This window comes from Eptatretus burgeri, chromosome 4 (assembly GCF_056783735.1).
Source record: "Eptatretus burgeri isolate ZD-2024b chromosome 4, Ebu_testis_v1, whole genome shotgun sequence".
In the NCBI taxonomy this organism is placed as follows: domain Eukaryota; kingdom Metazoa; phylum Chordata; class Myxini; order Myxiniformes; family Myxinidae; genus Eptatretus; species Eptatretus burgeri.
Genome location: NC_140964.1, coordinates 108,178,882 through 108,205,795, shown reverse-complemented (window position 1 = coordinate 108,205,795; position 26,914 = coordinate 108,178,882). Strand labels below are relative to the sequence as shown.

The following is a 26,914-nucleotide window of genomic DNA, read 5'->3' as shown; positions in this document are numbered from 1 at the left end:
ATAATGAGGATTTTCCAGAGAATCCAAGAGATCACTGATGAAATCCAGAAAAAACACAGGGTCAAGAACACTGCCATGAGGAATTTCAGCCAAGATGAGAATAGGAGATGAGAGAATTTCATGAAGAGCCATGCATTGACTGTGACAGGAGAGGAAGTCTGTGAGCCATGAGTGGGGATTACCTTGGATACCGTAAGAAGAGAGTGTGGTGAGCACTGCGGGATGCCAGACTGCATCGAAAGCAAGCGATATGTCTTTTTTAGAACATATGGGCTGATGCCGTCTGGAACATGTGGGCTGAAGTGGAACGTGTTTTTTAGAACATGTGGGCTGATGCCGTCTGGACCGGTTGCAGAATCTGAACCAAGGTTTGACAGCAAACTCTCAACCCCATCAAGAGAAAAGCACACAGATTCGAGGAACAGCTGCATGCGACAGGGTAAGGTGGGTACAGAAAGCAATGGGTTTGGGACACAAGATTTAGAAGCAAACATGGAGTTTAGGCATTCAACCTTATCGTGGGCAGTCAGCTGTGCAGCTCTTTGAGGAAAGGGAGTTTAGGCATTCAACCTTATCTTGAAACATACACCAGAAATGGACTCAAATAGATGCCACCAGGATTTGGAGGAGGGAGACAGGTTTGAGAGTTCAGATTTGAGATGCGAAAGATTTTCTTTCCTGGCTTTCCTGAGGGTAAACACATACTTGTTATGAGCTTTTTGGAAGGAACTGAGATTACCTTCAGTAAGATTTGCCTTTCATGAGGCAAAGGAAAGTTGTTTCAGGACAACAGCCTTGCCACAAGCTTCAGTGTACCATGGGCGTGAGGAAGGGTAGGACAACTGAAGACGAGATGGGATAAATCTGTGCATGAGACAAAGCAAGTTTCTTTGAAAGAATTCCCAGGACATGTTGATGTCAGAGGAAGTAGAGATGAGAGACCAGTCTAGAAGTTTGATTGCTGCTTGAAGACCCTGCCAGTTGGCCTTAATGAAATGCCAAACTTACCAGTGCTGAGATGGTTCTTTAATAACAGCCAGAGATGACCGCTTTAACAAGCAGATGGCCAGATGAACCGATTGAAGCAGAACAGTGGACATTTTCGTGGAAATTGGTCAAAATTAAATCCAGAAGAGATGTAGTACCATTAGCTGAGATCCAGGTCGAGAAGTTAACCGATTGAGTCAGTCCCAATGAGTCGCAGAAGCCCTTTGCTGAAGTGCCATGGCAGGTGAGGGGTACCCACACCTAGCCAACTGGCATGATGGCAATTGAAATCACCGCATACAAGGAAGAGAGAGTTTGGATGAGTGGATGGAAGTTGGTCCATGTTTTCGGTGTGCGAGATATAAATGGAGTCATCACTGTTTGGTGGATGGTACAATACACAGATAAACAAGAGGTGGGAGTGGAGGGGAAGCCATAGCCAGAGGTAGTCCTGTAGGTGTGGAGGAGTGAGTGCAGTGCATGGAGAGTGAGGAATAGTTTTTGATAAAGAGAGCAACTTCTCCACCAGGACAAGACTCAGGTCTATCATATTAGAGGAGAGAGTAACCAGGGAGAGATTATCGGGAGTCAGAGACTACTTGAAGGAGGAAAGTTTCAGTTTAGCAGATTATGTCTGGTTTGACAGTGGGAACCTGTATGGAAAGATGGGTCAGGTTAGAGCGAAAGCCCTGGATGTTTGAGGTCCATACTGTGAAGGAAGAGGGAGGGGAGGAGGCTTTGGGTGCAGATGAGGGGAGGGAAGGGGAGGGCAGTGTGAGGGAGGAGAGTTGGAGGTAGTGAGAGTTGTTGACAGTTGATGACAGATTGTAGAAGAGCTAGAGTAGAGGGTCAGATGGGGAGGACGACAAAGGGCTAGGTGGTGAAGGGATGAGTAATAGTGGGGAGTAATAAGAGAGGGGGAAATGGGAAGTGGGAGATTGGAGCAGGTGGAGTAATGAGCTGGAAGAGAGAAGGTGGGGAAGGAGGCAGCTTTGTACATGTGAAGGGGAGCAGATTTAAGAAGAGGGAGTGAGGGGAAGATTTGAAAGGGATTGGTGAGGTCGGAGAATTGGGGGGGAAGGGTGAGGGGAATAATTGAGAGAGAAAGGTGTGGGGGTCGTTTTTGAGAAGGGTGAGGGGGAAGCTTGGAGTGGGAAGAGAGAAGTTTGCTTTGAAGAGGGAGGAGGTGATTGATATGTGAGGGAGGGGTGAGAGGGATGCTTTGAGGGAGAGGGGAGATGATGAGAGTAGGTACAGCTACGGGCGAGGAGGGAAAAGGTAAGGGTGGGGAGAGGGGAAAGATGAGACTGGGTCGAGTTATTGTGGAGATGGGAGCGGGTGGCAGGAGGAATAAAAATTTAGGGGGTGGGAAGAGGGGGAGGTGTGATGAGATTTGAGTGGTTGGGAAGAGGGGAGGCAGCTTTGAGAAGGGGGAGTGGGGGGAGGTTTGAAGGAGGGGGTGAGAGGAGAGATTTGAAGGGGAGGTGTGAGTGGGGACCTTTTTGGGCGAAGGGTGAGAGGGGAGAATTTAGGGAGAATGGTGGTGGGGGGGGGGATTGATGGAGAAATGTGTGGGGAGATGGGAGATGAGGGAGAAATGAGAGGGGTGAGGAGGAAGATTGTGGGGGAAAAAGAGTGAAGTTTGCTTTGAAGAGGGAAGAGGCAGTTGAATTGAGAGGGAGGTGTGAGAGGGAAGCTTTGAGAGGGGAGACAATGAGAGCACGCATGGTCATTGGGGAGGAGGGAGAAGGGAAGGGTGGGAAGAGGCGGAGGATGAGACTGGGTAGTGGTATGGTAGAGGTGGGAGTGGGCGGGGTGAGGAACAAGATTTGAGGGGGAGGGAAAAGATGTGATGAGTGGAAAGAGAGAGAGAGAGAGTGTGATCGGGATATTGAGGAGTGTACTGAATGAGAGTGACACATTTGTTCGGTTGGAACGGAGCCCACAGATGTTTGAAAACCATACAGATTGGGATATCAAAGGGAGAACTGTTAGTAAGGCAAAAGACAATGGAGAGATGCTCGGATGGGGGGCCAGATGGGAGGAGTAAAGAGGAGGTAGATTTATGGAGGTGGGATGAGTTTGCACTGAAGTTGGAAAAAAGAACGATTAATCATGGAAAATGAACAAGTATTGAAAAATGGGATTTAAAAAATTTGTAGGTCAGAGATAAATTAAAATAAATTGTAAGATGGATGGAGCGCAGAAGAATTGACAGAGTGGAGAAAGGAAGCGTTGTAACAGCTGGAATTTTTAGACACGGGATGAAAGAAATGTCGAATTGAACACAAGATTTTGAAGAACAATCACCGGGCGGAGAGGGGAAGTTGAAGCATTGTAAGAGACCATTTTTTTCATTGTTTTTTTTTTGAAGATTAGAGAAGAGGGGAGAAGGAGAAACGAAAAGTTTGAAGAAAAGGTGGTGAAGGCATGTGGTGAATACCTTCACGATGAGAGTGGGATTGGCAGGGAAGAGGGAAAATAAGGAATAAGAATAGTCCGTATACAGGAAGTCACATGGTTACGTGGGGTATAAGGCAAGAAAGGAACTTGGGTTTTTTGTTGTTGTTGTATTTTATATATTTTAAGACATGAAACAGAGGATGAGGAAGGATAGGATTAGGGTGATGGGAAAAGTGGAGAAAATCAAAACTGATGGTAATAAGGAGAAAATACAATTAAACACGATCGTGCACATAGATGGGAAGACAGGTAGGTTTCAGGGAAACCAGATATGATAAGACCAATGAAAACTCACCAAATGGCACAAGTTTTGAAACAAAATCGAACTAGGAACACACAGTAAACACGAAGGCAACAAAACAAAGTCAAAACTTGACAAACAACGACTGGAAACATATTTGAGAAGGTCGGCGGACACCCCTGGAGAGAACAACCGTTGCTCAAAAACCATAACCGGAAGTCAAATATAAAGGGCCACCATTTTTTTTAAACAAATTAATCACACACATGCACATTATCTTTTGTATTTTCGTTCTCAAGGTACACAAAAAAAAAACATTACATACTGACGGGTTTTAACCTATATATGTAGGGTGCCCCTATATATGAACTTTTATTGGTTCCTCCAAAAATCACAAGTGTCGTACAGCATGCATTCGAGATTTTTTTGAATGTGCCTTATTTTCTATCACCTGGCATTTTCTACAAGCTATGCAATGTCCCTTATTTTCTACAGGTTACCACATGGCACATCCCATATAAAGTAACCTTTTTTATGCCCCTGGCATTTTTCCAATTATCCTCTTCACATTTCAAGTCCATCAGATGGAAATTGACAATTTTAGAAATTTGGCCTATGTTAACCTTTTGGCCTATGTTGACCTCAAAAATAGTTGGTGGTTGAATTCAGTGACTTAATTTGCAAATCCACTTCAAATTTCTAGTCAATCAGATGAAAATTAAGGATTTTTGAAAATTAGTCTATGTTTACCTTTGGCCGATATTACCCTCAAAAGTGACCGCTATATCACATGGTCATGTAACATGTGGTAAAGTTTCAATTTTCTCTGCTGAACGTTTTTTTTGCATACACTTCACAAAATGCAGACATGTCGACGTACGACATAAGTACGTACGTTACCGATCGCTTAACCCTGATTTTTGTTTTGCGAGCGCAGGGTAATGAGTACATACAATTGTAGACGACTTGTTTGATGCACAAGTAAATTGATGTACTCATGCATATCCATCAATGATAGTGCTGCCTTCCCGTGTGAACCAAGCAGAATTGCGTGATGTTTCTGACTTGTGAATGATGCAGGGATAGTTGAACAAGAGCAAAAACGAGCAAAATAGCAAAAACTATGGCACTTAGTTGGAATTTGTTTTGAAAGCTATTAATTAGACATATTGGCCAATGTATTTTCTAAATTTCAGCGAGTTTCAATGTATAGCCTTTGAGATAGGGCACCAACACATTTCGGGCGGACGGATGAATGGACGGACGACTGACAGACCCCAACGTGAATTTTGAGGGTTTTCGTTAAAAACTCAAGAATGCGGAAATGGATGTTGCTGAAATTTGGAACATATTTCGTCGAAGTAATGATTCACTTTTGAAATTTGCAGCCGATTTTGTCCAGTGTAAGGTGAGAAACGAATTTTCAGTCCCTGTGTTAAAGTTGCAGCAGAGAAACCGTCCCATAGAAACGGAGGAGCACTTCGCGCTTCCCTTGATTGAGTCAAAGATCATGTTTGGAGGAAGTGAAATTGGAGCATCGATTTTTGAAAAGGACACAAATCTGCAAGCAGATACCTATGAAACACCTCCTTCCACCATTTACAGAATGAGATAAGGCATGGACAGCAAATAGTGAAAGCAAAACAAAACTGGAGCAAATAGACTTTTTGGTTTTCCTTGAGTGCGGGATGCAACGGTTGTTGAAAGATATGCTGGTACTACTCCACCAGGTGACCATTCATCTCACCGCAAGGTTTATGATGCAACGAGAGCGCATTTTCACAGTCAAGAACTCGGTGTACAGTGTTGTCCTATGAAGGGAAGAGGCAGAAAATATGTCACAACACATGAATCTTTGTGCAACATGAGAACACGAATTAGATGAGCAGGACTGTTGATGAATTAGATGAGCAGTACTGTTTGTTATGATGATATGCTAGGTGGTCATATTTTGGACCATTAGCTGTGTGTTAATCAGCTGTCGGGATTCTAACCTTGCTTGTAATTGTGTATTATTCAAACCTTGCTTTAAAATGTTGCTTTAAATGTATCATGCTGTTTTCACTATGTCTTTGATAACCCTTTATGGCTCTGCAGCTGCACAACAGCATGTCCTTGGGAAAACTGTGTATGCTGATATCCCACACATTCCTGTTCTTAGTCATCACCAGAGTTTCGCCTTTGCTATCAGCAGGTGCCAGTGTAGGGGTGTAGGAGTCTTAGAAAGTTATTAGTTTGCAAGATGAACTGTTGGGTTGCGAATCTGAGGATTGACTGATCCAACTTCCCTGAGGGCCCCTAGGGAGGGGGGAAAGAAGCCCACTGCCGCATTTATTTCTTTATTTCTTTATCCCTTAAGCACACACTTGTAGTCCACACCCATTTCTGCTTTTGTGTGATTATATATACAACTGTTTTGAAGTAAGAATCTCAATGTGGTCCGGGGGCACCTGACTGAAGGGCCTTTGGGCTGCATTCCGCATGCGTAGTGCCATCTTCTGAAATAAATCGTATCATTCGAAAACCCTCATTCGACTCTGTCATTACTCGGCCGAGTGAAGAGTCATAACAATTGGCGACGAGGATGGGATGCGACTGATGCTGGCGGTGTGGACGGCGGGACTCCACTTGGTGTACAGCGATCACAAGGGTTCAGCTAAAGGTACGTGGAAATTGCACGTGATAGGGCACCTAAGACAGGGAGCCCTAGTTAGGTGAAAACTGTACACTTGGTGGGCAGTGCCCGCTGGGACGCAGCTCCAGGATCTGCTCGGATCAAGAACTGTAACGGTAAAACATATGAGGTGATTCGAATGCGGTTTGTTTGAAGGGCACAAAGAGGGCTGGCAGGCCGTATGTTAGAACCGGTAAGGGTCGAGGATAAAGGTATCCGTGGTGAAATAAGGAGGAAACAGGTTGGAATCCTGTACCAAGAGAGGGAAGGTTAGAGGCCTTCATTGGGTTTGAGGCTATTAGGGCGGCGGGTCGAAAGGGATCTCGGTCCCGGTGTAAAAGGAGAAACGATTTACAGCTACTAGGCGGCTGATTGAAAGGGATTTCGGTCCCGACGTAAAAGGAGAAAACGATTTACAGCTATTAGGCGGTTGGTAAGATAAGAACAAAAGATGGGGAATAACTCTGCAAAGAACATAGAGTTACCCAAAGGAACAACACTTAAAGTTATCGGTGAAAGTGGAAAACACTGGAGAGCGTTTGCAGCGTGGCTAACGGAGTCACAAAGAGAGACAGGACGTGTGTTTATTAGATTCAGAGGGAATCTTGAACCAACGGGAAAAGAACACAAGGTTAATGAGCCAGAGAAGGGCTGTTTGTAGAAGTTACCTGTTTGGATGTATTTGTGAATACAATGTGGTGGGGAAGGTTGAGTTTTGTGTTAGACGTAAGTTGAGTGTTCCAACCTGGAACTTGTATGTGTGGAACAACTTGTATGTTTGTATGGAGATAATGATGGGTCGTCATCGTCAATGTGAAGACTTTGGACGAGGTGAATTGCGCACACCAAATCTGGAGGAAGGACCATGATGACCGATTCTGCACGTGTTGTTAATTCAGTGATGGGAAAATGTCATTGAGAGAGTGTGTGTGTGTGTGTGTGTGTGTGTGTGTGTGTGTGTGTGTGTGTGTGTGTGTGTGTGTGTGTGTCTGTGTCTGTGTGTGTGTGTGTGTGTGTGTGTGTGTGTGTGTGTGAACTGGATGGGGAATTGAATAATTAAAACCACTTCAGCAGACAGTTTGTCAAATGGGATGTCAAATGGACCAACGTTCGGATTTTCTCATGGTCCGATAAACTCTGTATGCTGTTTTGGCTTTGAACACTGTACGTGATAAATGGATGGTCTCCACGGAGCATCATTTTGATTTCAAATTGAAATTCAGTTCTGTTTCCACTTTGCATGTTTCGTAAGGCTGATCGACGTTACGGGTTCGTTTTAACGTCAGTTTCAATTCTGGTTTCATTGTTGGGGCCATACATGTTTTATGCTTGACTTTCGTAAATCTGGGAAAAAAACTTATTTTATGGGGTTTTGCGAGTCACATGACGTGCCATAGGATTTAACAGGCGCGCCGAAAGCACGAAATCGTCCCGTCGAAGGACAGCTTATCGTGAGGGTTTACGAAATGGATCAGCACATTTTACAAGATGGGGACGCCCTTCATAGGATTCTGTAAAATTCCGATTTAAAACGAACGTATTTGAGATGTCGTCAAATATTTGTTCCGTGAGTTTGATGGTAAAAAACCAACGCGCTGATAAGACGTATTGCTCATGTGAGTGCGTGATGACGTAATCACGCATGGGCCCAGCGCGCTTTGTCAAACTTGAAAGTGCAATTAACACCCTGCTGTGAATGTGCCTGCTTGTCGGAGCAATGTACAAGAATTTCTCGAGGCGGCTGATTTTGAATATGGTGGACAAACTAGATTTTAAAGAGATAGCTTTGTGGTAAAATTAATTAATAAGGACATTGACGTTTCAAAGGATCGCTCGATTTTGTGTTTCGAGGCGAGTGCACGCGCTATCGGAACATGGAAGCGACAATGCTTTGAAACAAGGCTGTAATATATATATATATGTTTGTTCCGGTTGTTGTTGTTGTTGTTGTTATTGTTGTTGATTGGGCTTCGTGACCGGAAGAGGAAAAGAGAGAAAAAAAAAAAGAGACGCGGAAGAGGCGCAGGACCGAGGGATTTAGGATGGATGGTGTTGTGGTAATGAAGTGCCGTACTGTGATTAGCGGCAACGGAGATTGGGCGGATGTGGCAGCACTGTGTATGGGGGTCGGTGGCTGGTGATGACTCGTATGCCGCGTGCTCCGTGGAGGGTCGTGCTGGAACAGTAATGGTATGTAGTATACTGTATTAGGAATGGTGTACTCTGAGGAATGTAATTGGGATTAGAGTATGGAGTTTGCCTTCAGTATTATGTGTACAAGTTATTGTATTTTGTTATTCTTACCCTATGTATATTTATGTTGTTGCAGATATGCGTATGGGTTTTGTGAGAATAAAGCCGATCGAAAAGGTTTATTGTTGATTACTACAACAGATGGAAAGGAGGATTTAAATGCTTTGAACAAGGAACGGATTTTATTTAAAGTGGGTTTATCTTTAGCCGTTGTCTCGCGTAGTAAACGCCGGCTCTAAGAGAGTTCCGCGTTGTTCTTATTATTATTCTGGTGAAGACAAAACCTTTAGGACGTGGCTCTTGGACACATTTGTCCTAGTTTACATGTCAGACATCCAAGAACAAGGACGTTTGGTAGGCTACGCACTTATGAGGATAGCGGTGTTTTTGGGAAAAATTACGGGCGGGGCTCGTGCTGTTTGAACACGCAGCCATCGTGGGCCTTGACGAGGGAGCGTTTCGATTCTCTGCCTGTCGGGGTCGAGATGTTTGTTTAAGCGGACAGAAAAGCATGTCTGTTGTCTTTATATGAGCCTCTATCTGTCAGGATAAATTCATTGATTTGGGAAGTATAAGCGGAATTAAAGGGATGTAGAGGAACGGTTGCTTAGCAACGACATCGATCTGGAAGGAATGGAATTGGCTTTGCACTGCACTCACTGTTGACTACGATGAAACAGGGCAGGATTATGAATACGTGGCCAAAGTGCACATAGAGATTACACCGTCAAACGCTCTCTGATGACAACCAACCGATGGATCGGGAAGGAAGGAGCGGCGGTGGAGGTGAAACAAGCCGCCAGAGAGCGCGAACTAATGAAGCACAGAGAAGGACTAACACCGTACATCTCAATGGCAGTTAGTAACGGACATAGTGCAGGGGAGTTAGGAAGAATGGTGAACAGATTGAGATGCGCCCCAGAACCACAAGATGGGGCAACGAACACCAGAACACTTTACTGGCCGTCAGACAAGGAGATGGATGGAAGGTATGCTTGCCTGATCAAAATCCACAGTAGTGTACAGTAAGGTCTCTGGCCTTTCACGTCCACTCACCACGCACCCAGAGCAACTTCCAGTCCTGCAAGCTCTAGTCATGGTGGGAGCCTCAGACGGGAGGTATCATTTAAAAATAATCTTTTACACAAATACTTGTCATTATGTTGCAGTTGACTGCAGTGTTCAGTGCAGTGGCATGCTGTAAACCTTGTAGTAACGGAGACAGTGACAGAACCTTTGACGACACAATATGCAACTCCTGGTACTGACACTACTCCTTTGTGGGCGCTACCTATCACTAGGCAACACAACACACTCAAGCCAAAGAAACCGTATACACCTCCGTGGCAAAGGGGGACACGGAAATGAACCAGTACCAACCCCACAGCGACATAGGAGGGGAGCGGCTGGAGAAAGAATGGAAGCAGGTGAATACGCAAGGTTGGGGAAAACATACAACCAAGAACTAGATAAGGTAAAGATATTTTCAAAGGAACCTGGCAAAGACCGCACCACTCATTTCCAGAGGGCTGACAACCATCCAGCCACAGCAGCTCATAGAACTGTCTTGCGTCCAAGCCGAGGAAACTTATGATTTGATAGAATGAAACGAGGAAATAAAATCGATTCGATGGTCTTATGCTATGATAAAACCTGTTGGGAGGGGGGGACGTCAGAAAATGCAGAAAAGACAGAAGTGGCTTGGCAGAACAAAACGCAAGACAAACCCAGTGGGGGCACTTTGCACAAATAGGATTCATATGGGGTCAACACGCATCTCTAATTACCCAAGTTCCATGGGCCCCGAAAGAACCCTTTTGGAGTACAGTTGTGAAATCTTGTGAAAATACAGTAACCTCCCGGAGAAGAACACATTTCACTTATAGGTGTTTTCACCTATAAGGCTTGAAGCTCTCACGAGCGATCGAGTGGAACGCAAGGAGGGTTACGCAGGGTGGAGATCTATATTTCATGACTGGGGAGACTGGTTACTGTGCCTGGTAGGGGCAGCAATCCTAATCATCATGGGAATCATTTTTGAGTATTTCTGATCAAACGTCTCATTTCCATTTGTCTAAAGAAATGCTGTGAAGCCTCACCCTCACCCAGGCCATCATAATAATTAACAGCGAACTCATGGAGGAAGACCCCGAGGACCTCTGTATGGGGCCACAACCAGACCCGACCCCCACCAGCTGAGGAGCCAACAAGGTGTTCTGGCGGAGGGCGCCCTGGGGAAGACTCTTCCAGGTATTACTGATTACTCAACGAACTTTCAAGTGAAAAGGTAAGCCAAACATGGACTCATATACATCTCACTACACACGAAGATACAGGAAGTTGTAACAAGAAAGAAAGGAAATCTACAAGTAAAATGCTGATGGAGGTTTATGATAGATGTGGCAGTGTTTTGACTAGCATATGCATAATCGTGGAAAATGGACAATACCAGATAGTGAAGGAATGTATGGAAAATACTTGTATGACCCTTATATGTAAATATGCATCTCATGAGACTCTTTTTGTCTTCTAGCGCAAGTTGAGAAAGGAGCTTACACCATGCCTTGAGCGCCACAGTGCTGCTCACCCATTAATACATTTGCATATTGTAAATATTATTGTTGTAATTAGTGTTGAGTATAATTGCCTAAATAATAATGTTGCTGTTAATATTGTATAGACTTGTAGTGCCTTTAATATTGTGTGGACTTAACATCAAATTTGTATATGACAACTTAATGGGAGACTTGTGGCAGTGGGCAAGATAAAAGGCAACAGAAGCTAACCTGAACTACCGGCAGTTGGGGACTTCTCATTTGGGGAATGTTGATGGCTATCCACGGCATTTGCAAATCCCGCTTTGGCAGGCACGGGGGCCTAGGGTAGCTGCTACAGGAACCAAATAGGGGTCCACTCGGTTGGTGAGTATCAGGTGTGGCTGGGTATGGTCAAAATATGACCAAGGAGGGAAACTGTTATGATGATATGCTAGGTGGTCATATTTTGGACCATTAGCTGTGTGTTAATCAGCTGTCGGGATTCTAACCTTGCTTGTAATTGTGTATTATTCAAACCTTGCTTTAAAATGTTGCTTTAAATGTATCATGCTGTTTTCACTATGTCTTTGATAACCCTTTATGGCTCTGCAGCTGCACAACAGCATGTCCTTGGGAAAACTGTGTATGCTGGATATCCCACACATTCCTGTTCTTAGTCATCACCAGAGTTTCGCCTTTGCTATCAGCAGGTGCCAGTGTAGGGGTGTAGGAGTCTTAGAAAGTTATTAGTTTGCAAGATGAACTGTTGGGTTGCGAATCTGAGGATTGACTGATCCAACTTCCCTGAGGGCCCCTAGGGAGGGGGGAAAGAAGCCCACTGCCGCATTTATTTCTTTATTTCTTTATCCCTTAAGCACACACTTGTAGTCCACACCCATTTCTGCTTTTGTGTGATTATATATACAACTGTTTTGAAGTAAGAATCTCAATGTGGTCCGGGGGCACCTGACTGAAGGGCCTTTGGGCTGCATTCCGCATGCGTAGTGCCATCTTCTGAAATAAATCGTATCATTCGAAAACCCTCATTCGACTCTGTCATTACTCGGCCGAGTGAAGAGTCATAACACTGTTGGCTTCCAAACAGTCCGAATTTAGCACCCACATGGACCTCCATTTATATGTTTTCTGGGAAAATGGATCCAAATATATCGTCAACAGTAAAAGAAGACAACGTATATTACCTACTGTGGCCCATTCAACATCAGCGAGCCATTCAAGAGAGACTACATGTGGTAAACTACATATTTTGTCAAATTTCAGTATTTGGTGAGTACTTCATATCTGACCAATCGTGAGCTTCCAGAGATTTTCGAGCAGAAGCTTCAAACTCACACTTCATTTCAGCCTAAGGATGTTAAGCTGTCTGCTGGATTTAATGGCCATCGGTTTAAAAGTTTTGGAGAAGATCGTTTCATGTTTGTGACAGAATCCCCAAAAAATATGTTTGTGTATTTGTCGCACTACGACTCCAAGAGTTCTGGCCTGATTACATGCAGACTTGCCACAAAGGATCAGCATGACCCCAATATATATCGGAGTGTTTTATCTTTTCCGGTGGTCTTGGGGGGGTGGGGGGGGGGCGAAGGAGGCAGATGCAAATTCTGCATGTAAATTTGCATCATGTCGCACCGCCTCCAGGAGGGGGAGGGTATTACAAGTCTCCAGCACTTACAGCACTGCCGGATCCCGCTACTTGTTGATTCACTATTCGCGAATCTTGCATATTCGTGGGTCATAAAGTGTGACCTGATTTGACATTGGCATTTTTGGATTCGAGGTTTGTTGTTTTTATTTATTTATACTTCAGGACTGGTCCCATATATCCACCTTGGAAATTGGAAATCGGCCAACATCACAGCATTACATTAAAAGAAATGCAAAATCAGATCCCCTCAACTACAGTCCAAATAGCTTACTGTACTTCCAATCAGCAAGGTCATGGAATCCATAATTACAGTTGACATAAAATAATTCCTTTTCTCTAACAGCTTCATCTCAAATCATCAAATCGGATTCAGACCTGCTCACTCAACCTTGGACATTCTGCTTCTACCCTCCCAACAATGTTGGAGGCCCTCAATGTCAGACGTGAGACCAGGACCGTCTCTCTGGACATATCTCAAGCTTTTGATACAGTCTGCTATCCTGCCTTGCTCTCCAAACTGTCGGTCCATGGAATCCAAGGCCAACTCCACTCTTGGATTACTGGCTTCCTCCACTCTCATACACAATGTGTCGCTTTGTGGCTCTCAATGGAACCCTTTCATCTCCTCTCTCTGTCAAGACTGGTGTAGCCCAATGCAGTGTTCTGGGTCCTAATCTTCATATTATTCCTAATCTTCAACAATGATGTAACTGACTCTCTGGAAAATCCTCTTTCTTTGTTGATGACTCCACTCTCTGCCATGACAACTCTCATCCTTCTGACAGACAGGCAGCAGTCTCTTCCCTCTCCTCAGACCTCAACAAAATCATAAACTTGTCAAACACAATTTTGCTCATGTATCCATATTGTCAACCCTTTGCGTTTTCCCTTACCCCTCATCATTACCTGCATCCCTTGTTTGTCCATCCAGACTACTCTCTCCCACCACCCTGCAGTTGGTGTTTCCCTTTCTCCTAATGTTCCCTTTATGTTGTGCCCTGATTTGTTCTGTGTAATCACTCTTCCATATAGGCCAGCGGTATAGGTCAGATTTTTTGGTATTTAATCAACCCGCTTGACACAAAGCTAAAAGAGGTCTCATGAAAATGGGGATCTCAGTAACTCATTTTGCCCTGTTGTCCTCATTTTTTGGTGTGCGGCCCATGAAACATTCACACCTGAAGGATACCCCATGAGAAAATTTTGACCATTTCCGAAAATCAGTGAATTAGCCTTAAATACAAAGCAATGCGCCCTATTTTTACATGATTGGTATTGAAATGTGCAGAATGAACAGGGGAATACTATTAGTTAGTTAATGGAATACTTCGAGATAAATATATGTACATTTGAGTGCTTTTAATAGAAAAAAGACGTAATTTCTGGACCGCTAACTTCGAAAATCATCAACTACAGAAACAAACATCTGCCAATTGTCATATTTTTTCTTTATTTTATGTGTTCAGTTTACCATATCAATAAAATGAGAATATTTTGAAACAAATTTCTACTAGCAAATTATACGATATTGTGACTGAAGTTTGCACAAGTGATGTGATAACTATATGTTACACCAATACACATTGTTCTACGAGAAATGAACTAAAACATATATTTTGAGTGAGTGTCCTCGATATGTTCAACCATCACTGTCCGTGCCATTTTGGTCACCATGTGACAGTTTGTTGCCACACTGCCTGTCACTGGTGGCACACATGCACTCGTTAGTGCAAGACAAACTGTCTTGTGAGCAGCTGCAGCTGTTGGTACATGGTTCACTACCATGGCACGAATACACAAGACCATCGAACATCTCCGCTGATGTGGGTCCATCAAACAATGTGGGATGCAGCACACCTTTTCCTCTGTACCATCCACGACCCTCTGGTGTGGGAATTTCTGGATTTTCCAGGTGGGCATTCATCAATACTAGGGTTTGGTGAACGGATCTCTTCACATGTTCGAGAAAAGCTGGTTCGGACGGAGGCAACTTATGCACTGGGACATCTTTGGTCGCTGTGAGTTTCTCCCGAAGATCATTCAAATTTGTGTGTGCATCTATATATTTCCCTTGAGAATCATACATGGCACTGACTAAATGTCTTGAAGCAGCCACTGCCTCCTGGAGATAGTCAGTGGCGAGGACTTCGAGGTGTGGACCATTATTCTGAAGATGCAGTGTCTTCATAGCTTTCCATGCTTTCTTTTTACCATAGCCGAAGAATGCTGATACAGTCACATCCTGTCAGGGCATGAAACGCAGGAAGCCGGGTACACATTTCTGGAAGTAAGCTGTAACATATCTGATGGACCGGGATAAGCTTGCATCCTGCTGATGTTCTTTTCTCTGTCCATATTTCGGCAGTGTCCCGCAACTGTGGAAAGTAGTGGACTGCTAAGACAAGCACATCAGTGTCTGCTGGTTTGATTGTAATGGACCCACGCACATTGTTACATCTGAACTCATCATCGGCATGCTTCACATGAAGAAATATCCGAGAATCTGCCTCTTCCTGCATTGATGTGAGTTGACTGTCATGATACATTCCTGCAGATGAAAGGCATGCTGCAAGGCGTAAGCGAACCATCAGAGAAGCCACCAGCCAAATAGATCCGCTTTTCTTGGTGATCTGAAAGTTATTTTGCTGCTGGTGCATGTTGCGTGACGTGACTACAGATGAAGTGTGTCAAGGTGGATTTGTTTGATGATAGAGCCATGAATTTCGTCCATTGTGGTACTGGGCGTCCAGCAATGACTTGGTAGCTTCGGGATCCACCAGCAACAGCAAGGTGTCTTGTTCTTTCCTCTGTCTTCACAGAATTGACATCATCATATTGGTCGAAGACGTCGATGAGGGTGTGGTGTGTTTTGATGCAATGAAGCAACTGGTTTTGGTAAATTGCAGAGGCATGATCAGATCTCGTCAAACACAATGAATGGTAGGTTCAATCAATGAAAGAACTTTACGTCGTTTGTTGTCGTTCAGTAGGTACGTCTTGTCAGCTGTATCAAATGCCTCTTTGCTAATCAGCCATACAAAGAATGTTTTCAACATCGCAGGCAGAGCATTTTCCGATGAATCCATACTGATATTACCAGGTGTTGGGTATTCGGTTGTTGCCATCATCTGACTAATTTCATCACGAATATCTCCAACTACTTTGTGGAGAGCTGATTTACTGGAGTCCAACTGGTTATCGTCCTCTGGCAGCATGACATCCGTTTCCATTTGGCTTTGACTGAAGTCTTCTTTGAGCTGTGCAAAAGCTCGAACTGCGTCTCCCAATGACACGTGGCTGCTCATGATGATACTTGACTTTGATTGCCCACATTGTGAATGAACAACGATAGCATCTCCGTAGTGATGTTTTAGTTGCCACTGTAGTTTTTGTGTAGTGTATGAGGTTTCTTCATTGTCCCCTAATATAGTTTTGAATCGATGTAATAGGTTCTTCATTTTGAAGGCTTTCCCTCCTCTAAGGTCAGTATCTATCTCATCAACAAGATGGGAGAAGGCGTTTTGATATCCATCAGATTCAGGTACATCTTGCTGGTGTTACCCAGAGCTCATGTTGTGGGTGCTGATGTATGAAGCCATGCAAGTACTATGATATATAGCATTTTTTGCAAACAGGTCCTCGCCTTCAAGAAGACCAAGCATATCCTGATTGTCACGTGCTTCTGCTGCTTTGCAAACTGTTGCTTGTCTAGGTCCTGTTCGGACATGGTGAAGTTTATCACATTTCCTGGAATGGCAGATGAAATAGGTTGACCAATCAGTCATCTTGTGGGTATTTGCTCACGTGTGTTTAGGCTCCACAATCTTTTGTTTCTTCTTTGATGCATGTTCTGAGATGAAGGATAAGTTCCTCTTACTGGTGTACGACTGATAGCAACTGTGGTGGTAGAATATAGACATATCCATTCCTCCTTTACGTGAATCCAAACACTGGCCAATTTCATCGTTCCGTATTTGTGAAGATGACTTCAAAACTTCCAAACCCATGCTCCCAGCTTTGCTGACCTTCTCCTTTGACGAATTCTGACATATGATGCATGTATCCCATTCTGTCGCCAACCTTCGCTTCATTTTTGGCAACTGTAACTTCAATGGACTCGATCCCAGTTCATCTGGGCACCGTTCAGCCATGTTGGAGTCCTATAATGAAGAGAAATTGAAAATTCCGTTAAATGATCAACGAAAGACCACTTTTAAGCATTATTGCATAATGGGTAGAGCATTTATGATGTGTCCATACAATTGGCATTAGCGTTCTACAAATCTGGAAGAGAAGGAATTGAATAAAAAAGATAGATTAGGTTGAACTCATTGCTTAGCTATAGCCTTTCAGTGGTGTCCATTTTTGCACAACCATGCAGGACAACTTCGGTGCATGGATGAGAGCGATGGTGAGGATGATAATTATGTAATCACGTTTTATCATATCTTCTTTAATATTGTAAAGGATGACTACTGAACATAGCAATGTCAACATCGGTTTTGAAAAATCACCTTCTCTGATATTCTCCTTATGGCGGTCCTAAAATTTTAGAAAATTATCGTATTTTGTCAATAAAGGCATATAAATTTACATATAATGATGTGGTTGTGATACTACATTAGTCTCCTGTCCAATCGACACATTTCAATACCAAACGTGTAGGAAGAGGGCTCTTTGTCTTGTAGTTTATGAGAAATCATGTGATCTTCTGAAATGGTCCAAATATTCAGACGGGTGTATCCTTCAAATGTGAATATTTCATGGACCACACACCAAAATATGAGGACAACAGGGCTAAATGTGTTACTGAGATCACCATCTTTCATATGAGACCTGTTCTTGCTTTGTGTCAAGCCGGTTGATTAAACTCCTAAAATATAGCGCTTTATCGAGGTTTACCCCTGGCCTTTTAGCCTAGACCATGAAAAAAAAAAATAGACAATGTCACGACATTCACGGCATTTTTCAGGAATAAATGGATTTTAGCAATTAGCAGGGTCCAACAGTGCTGTATTCCTGTCCCCACATTTTCCAGTGCAGTGAGGTGTTTTGAATTATAAGCAGTAGGTATGTTTTTGCTTAAATGCATATAACCTGGGTTATTTTTATTTTATTTTTGGGAGCGTTTGAGGCAGCTGTCAGTTTCCAATACACCACCCAAATAAAGGTATGCGTCAGAAGAACGTGTTGCATGCTTGGAATACAATCGCCTGTATAGCAGGTCCTCTACTCATAAAAATAATGATCCGAACAAGAACAATAGGCTTCCCACCAGTGGGCTTGGAAAGTAGAGTTTGTGGGGGGTGGGGGGAGGGGGAGGATTAAGCAACACAAACGTATATTTTACGATGTCAAAGACCTTTCTTTTTCATTATTAGTCCCCCTTCTGCCTCCCCCCAAACTTTATGCAACCACTTTACAAGCCTTAATGCCCCTGATGCTGCCACGATAAAATACCAAGCTAATTCTTTCTCCCTGCTCTAAGTTTGATAGAAGTACTGAGACATGCATAACACATGGGACAAGATTATTAGAAGTCATCTCGATACATTTACATGAATTGAAGGACATTTAGACAATGGCCAAATAAATACAATACCTGTGATTGGAAGCTCTCATTCCTTGCAGCATCACAAGCCAAGTGCTACTTATATAGGAATATGCCAAGCAGAACACCTCTACCATGTATATTATATACGAGCAAATACCACCCTTTGATTCACTGATGGGAATGGTCAAGAGTGGGGAGGGGGAGAAAAAAAAGAGTGAGAGAGACAGAGACAGAGACAGACGTGTGTGAGAGCAGTGTGGGAGCCAAAAGTGGTGTGTGATGCTTCAGTCACATTTGGATCGGCGGCCGTAGGGTCTAAGAAATCTACGGCCACCAGCAATTATAGGGTGGCCGCAGTATTTCCACGGTCACACAATGTAACAGTCACATATGTTTTTATTTTTCGGGGAGACGCACGGCATATTTCGGCCTGTCACATTTGCCACGGCGGCCGTGGGGTCTCCAAAATCTACGGCCACCAGCAATTATAGGGCGGCCGCAGTATTTCCACGGTCACACTATGTAACAGTCACATATGTTTTTATTTTTCGGGGAGACGCACGGCGTATTTCAGCCTGTCACATTTGCCACGGCGGCCATGGGGTCTCCAAAATCTACGGCCACTAGCAATTATAGGGCGGCCGCAGTATTTCCACGGTCACACAATGTAGCAGTCACATATGTTTTTATTTTTTCGAGTTTCCCAACCTTGACCGAACCCAGTACCTGCAGAGCCTAGCAGCCGCATGGCTGAGGAAGTCGCCATTGCAAGGCTTCTTCTTCTTCTTCCTATTCTTCTGCCTCCTCCTCCTCCTCCTCCTCCTCTTCTTCTCCCATTTTTCTTCACGCGGCGGCCTGATTCAGCATTATCTTGTAAAACAAGTAATCTATAATCATGTGCATTTTTCTCCTCATTGATAATATAATTAATTAGTTTGGCGAAATGCGATCCAGAACAATAAAAATGTTATCGGACAAAAAAAATTAACGGATATGATGGGACTAAAAAATCGAGTTATCGGAAGTTAACTGGTCCGATAACGATAAATGGAAGTTAACTTCCGATAATAGTTCGATAAAAAAGTAAACTTCGATCATTATCTGTTATCGGATTATCGCGTTTGTGCCCGACACTGGTGGCAAACACCCATACTCCGATCTCTCGCGGTAGCGCACGGTGAACGCACGGTCGACGCAGACTGCCACGGAGGCCGTACGTAGGACGCACGGCGGGCATAGGGGAACCGTGCGTCGACCCTGCGTTGCCCGCAGGTAGTCACACAGACCGCAAGGCCACCGTACGTTGAACAAAGGGACGCCTTAGGACTACCCTACGGCGACCGTGGAAATAGTGCGGCCGCCGTAATTTTTTGGGGGTTGGCAAAATTCATTTTACATTGAGAAGAGCCTCCGGAAAATGCACGAATAACGCAAGCCCACCATACGCCCTACGTACGGTCGACGTGGAACACATCTACGTCATGGCTACGGCTTGTCGAATTGCTACGGCCAACGTATAAATGAAAAAAGTTAAAACTCCGCGCTATAATTCCACGGAGACCCCTACGGCCTGGAAAAGATAGCCATACGGCATAGGGCCACCCTGAGGCCACCACAGAATTTCTGCGGCTGCCGCACATTTCTGTCAATTCGGGGGGGGGGGTACGGCTGCCGTATCCTCGCCGTAGAGCAAATGTGGCTCATGCTTAAGGCCTAAGTCACATTTGCTCTACAGCTAGGATACGGCGGCCATACCCCCTCCCCCGAATTGACAGAAACGTGCGGCGGTCGCAGAGTTTCTGAGGTGGCCTCAGGGTGGCTCTACACCTTATTGCTATCTTTTACAGGCCGTAGGGGTCGCCGTGGAATTATAGCGCGGAGTTATAACTTTTTTCATTTCTGTTGGCCATAGCAATTTGACAAGCCAAGCTGTGACAGAGATGTGTTCCACGGCGATCGTACGTAGGGCGAACGGTGGGCTTGCGTTATTCGTGCGGCTGCCGTAGGCTCTTATCAATGAAAAATGAATTTTGCCAACACCCCAAAAAATTACGGCGGCCGCACTATTTCCACGGTCGCTGTACGGTAGTCCTAAGGCATCCCTATGTTCAACGTACGGTGGCCTTGTGGTCTGTGTGACTACCTGCGGGCAATGCAGGGTCGATGCACGGTTCCCCTATGCCCGCCGTGCATCCTACATACGGCCTCCATGACAGTCTGCGTCCACCGTGCGCTACCGCTAGAGATCGGAGTATAGGTGTTTGCCTATACTCCGAACTGGTATATTCAAATATATATATATATATATATATATATATATATATATTATAGTTATAGTATATTCAGTTATATACACTGGTATATTCCGAACTGTTATATTTTTATTTCAGTAAAAAAAGAACTGGTATATATACCCACTCGTTACCGTCCGTCTGGCCGCATGTTCGCCTTAGGGCCCCCTGTGGCCACCTTGCGGGCACCTTGAAGCTACCTTGCGTCCGCCTTGAAAATTCTATGGCCGCCGCAGGGACGCCCTAATGTCACCGTGTGACATCAAATCAAAGACCGTACGGCACCCCCACGTTTTCGGTCTCCACAATTTCTCAATACCCCGTGCGGCTACCCAAAAAATAAAAACATATGTGACTGCTACATTGTGTGACCGTGGAAATACTGCGACCGCCCTATAATTGCTAGTGGATGTAGATTTTGTAGACCCTACAGCCGCCGTGCCAAATGTGACTTCGGCCTAAAGCATGAGTTACATTTGCTCTATGGCTAGGATACGGCAGGCGTACCCCCCCTGAATTGACAGAAACGTGCGGCGGCCGCAGTGTTTCTGAGGTGGCCTCAGGGTGGCCTTACGCTGTATGGCTATCTTTTACAGGTCGTAGGGGTCTCCGTGGAATTAAAGCGCGGAGTTATAACTTTTTTCATTTCTAGGTTGGCATAGCAATTCGACAAGCCACAGCCATGACGGAGATGTGTTCCACGTCGACCGTACATAGGGCGTATGGTGGGCTTGCGTTATTCGTGCATTTTGCGTAGGCTCTTATCAATGAAAAATGGATTTTGCCAACCCCAAAAAAATTACGGCGGCCGCACTATTTCCACATTCGCCTTAGGGCCCCCCTGCGGTCGCCTTGCGGGCACCTTGAGGCTATCTTGCGTCTGCCTTTAAAATTCTATGGCCGCCGCAGGGACGCCCTAAGGTCACCGTGCGACATCAAATCAAAGTCCATACGGCATCCCCACGTTTTCGGTCTCCACAATTTTTAAATACCCCGTGCGGCTCCCCGAAAAATAAAAACACATGTGACTGCGACATTGTGTGACCATGGAAATACTGCGGCCGCCCTATAATTGCGAGTGGCCGTAGATTTTTTAGACCCTACGGTCGCCGAGCCAAATGTGACTGAAGCATTGGCGAGGTTGGGTGGGGGAAGGGAAGACAGTGTGAGGTGAAAGGAAGGGAAGGCAGTCGTGCGGTGGAGCATAAATTACAAGTCATACTGCCGCTTAAAAAGGATTCTGCGTAGAATATCAGTGAAGATGGAAACAAATAATGTCTGAAATTTTTTTGTTGTTTTCATGTCCATGATTCTCAGTGGAGCACCTCGCGATACATCCGAAAGTATAGACACAGATCTGGCAGACGCTATGGATAGGCAGTCCCTCTGGGGACATGGTGCAATGTCTTGCAGTGAATGCATGAAATCATGCAGTTCAATGAAGCTGGTTAATTTTGTTTCGTTCTGAAATTTTTTTGTTCACTTAATAATATGGAATAGGCAAAGCCTCGAAGCGAACGTAGAATTCTTCTTACATTCGATGCTGCAATTTCTGGTTACTTCAGCCTGGATAGGGGATCAGCGATCAAATAATGTAAATCACGATTAAAATTATTTTTTGATGATGCGGGAGATATCTTTATTATAAAATTAAGTAGACTTAAAACTGCAAGATAATTTACTCTCTAGTTTTGTTATTATTTTTTTAGTCATAAAGGTGTGATTGGGTATACTATAGATCAAATTAATTATTTGTGCATTTCTATAACCGTGATAACAGGACTGCATATTACCCAAACATTACCTTCACAACAACAACTACACCGCCTTGAACAGGATCTCATCTGAAAAAATAAATATTACCTCAACATTACCTTCACAACAACAACGACACCGCCAAGAACAGGATCTCATCTAAAAAAAATAATATTACCTCAACATTATACCTCAACATGACCTTCACAACAACAACTACACCGCCGAGAACAGGATCTCATCTTAAAAAAAAAAATTTCCTCAACATTACCTTCACAACGACAACTACACCACCTAGAACAGGATCTCATCTAACAAAATTAATATTAATTCAACATTACCTTCACAACAACAACTACACCACCGAGAACAGAATCTCATCTGAAAAAAAAAATTCCTCACCATTACCTTCACAACGACAACTACACCACCTAGAACAGGATCTCATCTAAAAAAATTAATATTACTTCAACATTACCTTCACAACAACAACTACACCGCCTAGAACAGGATCTCATCTAAAAAAATTAATATTACCTTAACATTATACCTTAACATTACCTTCACAACAACAACTATACCGCCAAGAACAGGACCTCATCAAAAAAAATTAATATTACCCCAACATTATACCTCAACATCACCTTCACAACAACAACTACACCACCTAGAACAGGATCTCACCTAAAAAAAAATTAATATTACCTCAACATTACCTTCACAACAACAACTATACCGCCGAGAACAGGATCTCATCAAAAAAAAATTAATATTACCTTAACATTATACCTTAACATTACCTTCACAACAACAACTATACCGCCTAGAACAGGACCTCATCAAAAAAAAAATAATATTACCCCAACATTATACCTCAACATCACCTTCACAACAACAACTACACCACCTAGAACAGGATCTCACCTAAAAAAAAATTAATATTACCTCAACATTACCTTCACAACAACAACTATACCGCCGAGAACAGGATCTCATCAAAAAAAAATTAATATTACCTTAACATTATACCTTAACATTACCTTCACAACAACAACTATACCGCCTAGAACAGGACCTCATCAAAAAAAAAAAAAATATTACCCCAACATTATACCTCAACATCACCTTCACAACAACAACTACACCACCTAGAACAGGATCTCACCTAAAAAAAAATTAATATTACCTCAACATTACCTTCACAACAACAACTATACCGCCTAGAACAGGATCTCATCTAAAAAAAATTAAAATTACCTCAACATTACCTTCACAACAACAACTATACCGCCCAGAACAGGATCTCATCTAAAAAAAATTAATATTACCCCAACATTACACCTCAACATTACCTTCACAACAACAACTACACCGCCTAAAACAGGATCTCATCTAAAAAAAAAAATATTACCTCAACATTACCTTCACAACAACAACTATACCGCCGAGAACAGGATGTCATCTAAAAAAATTAATATTACCCCAACATTATACCTCAACATGACCTTCACAACAACAACTATACCGCCGAGAACAAGATCTCATCTAAAAAAATTAATATTACCTCAACATTATACCTCAACATTACCTTCACAACAACAAGTATACCGCCTTGAACAGGATCTCATATAAAAAAATAAATATTACCTCAACATTATACCTCAACATTACCTTCACAACAACTATACCGCCGAGAACAGGATCTCATCAAAAAAAAAATATATATATATATATATATATATATATATATATATATATATATATATTACCTCAACATTATACCTCAACATTACCTTCACAACAACAACTACACCGCCTTGAACAGGATCTCATCTGAAAAAAAAAAATCCTCAAGATTACCTTCACAAGGACAACTACACCGCCTAGAACAGGATCTCATCTAAAAAAGAAATACTTGAAGCGAACGTAGAATTCTTCTTACATTCGCTTCTGACTTTCCCTATAACTTGTTCACAACTGTATACGCAATTTCCGGTTACTTCGGCCTGGATTCGGGATCAACGATCAAATAATGTAAATCACGATTAAAAATTATTTTTTGATGATGAGGGAGATATCTTTATTAAAATAAGTGGAGGAAATATACACCATGTCTGATATTTGGGTCTTTCATGTCTCCGACGATGCCTTTATCTCTGGCATGCATCATTCCCCAATGCAAAAAAAAAACCAGAAGCAAAAAAAACGCCGGAAGCAAAAGGGTCATAGCCAACGACACGGATTCCAAATTGCCATGGTATTGTGTTGTTGGTGTTGTTGTTTCCCATTCTCTCATGTGCATGCGTTAAGTATGAAGCTCACTGTGTTCGCTATAATTCTCCAAACAGGAGAAAAAGCGAAGTTTAATGCTTTGGAAATTTCACAATTTGTTGTGTATGTATGGAGGAGGGAACACAGCCTTGCTTGTTTGAAGTAAATAGGTATATCTGTTTGGTTATAAGACTCGTTATTTCCTTACAGATTTCGACAATTATTTAGTCCAGACAATATCGGTCCTCAAAACCGAAATAATATTTCGATGATATACTTTAATTAGTCCGTGAGAGTAGATCATGGAAAATCGTATCATCTGATGCATGAAATCACTCCAAGCTCTTAAATGTGAAAACTAAAGTACTGACAAAAGCGATGTATACAATGATTCATAGCTATAATGAACAGGAATTCAATACGAGTGAGGAAAGTGAAAAAAAAACAACAATCGTTAAGAAATTGTTGTGGCCTGTTCCAAGTCAAGGGATGGTTGAGCAGGCCAAAAAACATGGCGGCTTCAGACCCCAGCGTACCCAGGAATGCCTGACGACCTATAGCTATCTGAAATCCATTTGCCACCATTCATACTATAAATACGGTCTGGAGACAAACACTGCCTCGAGGTATTCGGAACAAAGTTGTCCGAAGGCAAACACAACTCAGACACATCCGGAGACTAACACCCGGCTGGACATGTCTCGAGACGAACTCCCGGCTGGACACGTCCGGAGACAAACTCCCATCCAGACATAAATACTGTCCAGAAATGTTCAGAGACAAGCGCCGTCCAGACACATCTGAAGCCAAGCTGTCCAGACACAAACTCCCGGACATGTCTGGAGATCATTTCCCGTTTGGATATAAACACTGCCTGAACATGTTCAGACACAAACAGCATTCAAACACGTCCAGAGACAAACTCCCATCTAGACATAGATACCACCATGACACATCGGGAGCCAAGCTGTCCAGAGACACACTCCTTCAGACATAAACAGCGTCTCGACGTGTCCGAAGATGAGCAATGCCCGGCATATCCAGAGACGAGCAACGCACCGATGCATCTTGAGATGAGCAACGCCCCGATGTTTGGAGACTAGCAACGCCCCGATGTGTCCTGAGACGAGCAACGCTCCGATGCATCTGGAGATGAGCAACGCCCCGAAGTTTGGAGACGAGCAATGCCCTGACATCTCCGGAGACGAGCAACACCCCAATGTGTCCTGAGACCAGCAACGCTCCGATGCATCTGGAGACGAGCAACGCTCTGATGTGTCCGGGGATGAGCAATGCCTTGACATGTCCAGAGACAAGCAACGCCCCAATGTGTCCTGAGACGAGCAATGCTCCAATGTGTCTGGAGATGAGCAACGCCCCAATGCTTGGAGACTAGCAACGCCCCAACATGTCTGGAGATGTGCAACGCCCCGATGTGTCCTTAGACGAGCAACGCAATGATGCGTCTGGAGATGAGCAACGCCCTGACATGTCCATAGACGAGCAACGCCCTGATGTGTCCTGAGACGAGCAATGCTCCGATGCATTTGGAGACGACCAACGCTCCGATGTGTCCAGAGATGAGCAATGCCCCGATGTTTGGAGACGAGCAATGCCCCGACGACATATCCAGAGAGAAGCAACACCCTGACATGCCCAGAGACACGCCCCTCCCCAACGGCCAGGAGACATGCTGTTTAATGCAGAACATCACTGGAGACATCGCTATGTTTAATCACCCGTGAAATAATCATTGAAGACAATCCGCCATGTTGCCTGCTCGTCTGTGCACGCAACACCTGGTATATGGTTCGCTCTCCGCGCAAACATTATAGCTTTCTTTCAAAATGTCCGTTTTTCATAAGATTTGCTTTGATTCCCAGTGGAGCACCTCACGAAACCTCAGAAAATATAGATACAGATCTGGCGGATGCTATGGATAGGCAGTCCCTCTGGGGGACAGGGTGTGAGGTGTTGCAGTGAATGCATTACGTTATCGAGCTCATTGAAGCTGGTTCATTTTGGCATATTCTGAAATCTTTTGTTCACTCAATATAATTCTCCAAACAGTAAAAAAAAGATGTTTCATGCTTTGGAATTTTCACATTTCTTGTGTATATATGGAGAAGTAGAGAACATAGCCTTGCTTATTTAAAATAAATAGGTACATCAGCTTAGTAAAAGACTCAATATTTCTTTATATCATCAGATTTCACTCCAGA

The 26,914-nt window shown here is 43.6% G+C and overlaps 1 protein-coding gene and 1 long non-coding RNA gene across 14 annotated transcripts in view; one reads left to right on the top strand and one right to left on the bottom strand.

Moving 5' to 3' along the window:
• LOC147028865 (synaptic vesicle 2-related protein-like) overlaps window positions 1-26,914 on the bottom strand; it is a 360,308-nt gene that overhangs the window by 118,673 nt on the left and 214,721 nt on the right. For all 13 annotated transcript variants that reach the window (XR_015057745.1, XR_015057743.1, XR_015057747.1 and 10 more), the window contains one exon: window positions 5,439-5,502. Coding sequence is in view for 9 of the 13 variants with exons in the window: in XM_085879631.1 (XP_085735757.1) it covers window positions 5,439-5,502 (64 nt within the window). In the remaining 4 variants the exon portion in view is untranslated. The remainder of the gene's footprint in view (window positions 1-5,438; window positions 5,503-26,914) is intronic.
• On the top strand, window positions 5,616-12,201 carry LOC147028866 (uncharacterized). Its single transcript, XR_015057749.1, has 2 exons — window positions 5,616-6,353; window positions 10,728-12,201. It is a non-coding gene; the product is annotated as an uncharacterized LOC147028866 (long non-coding RNA).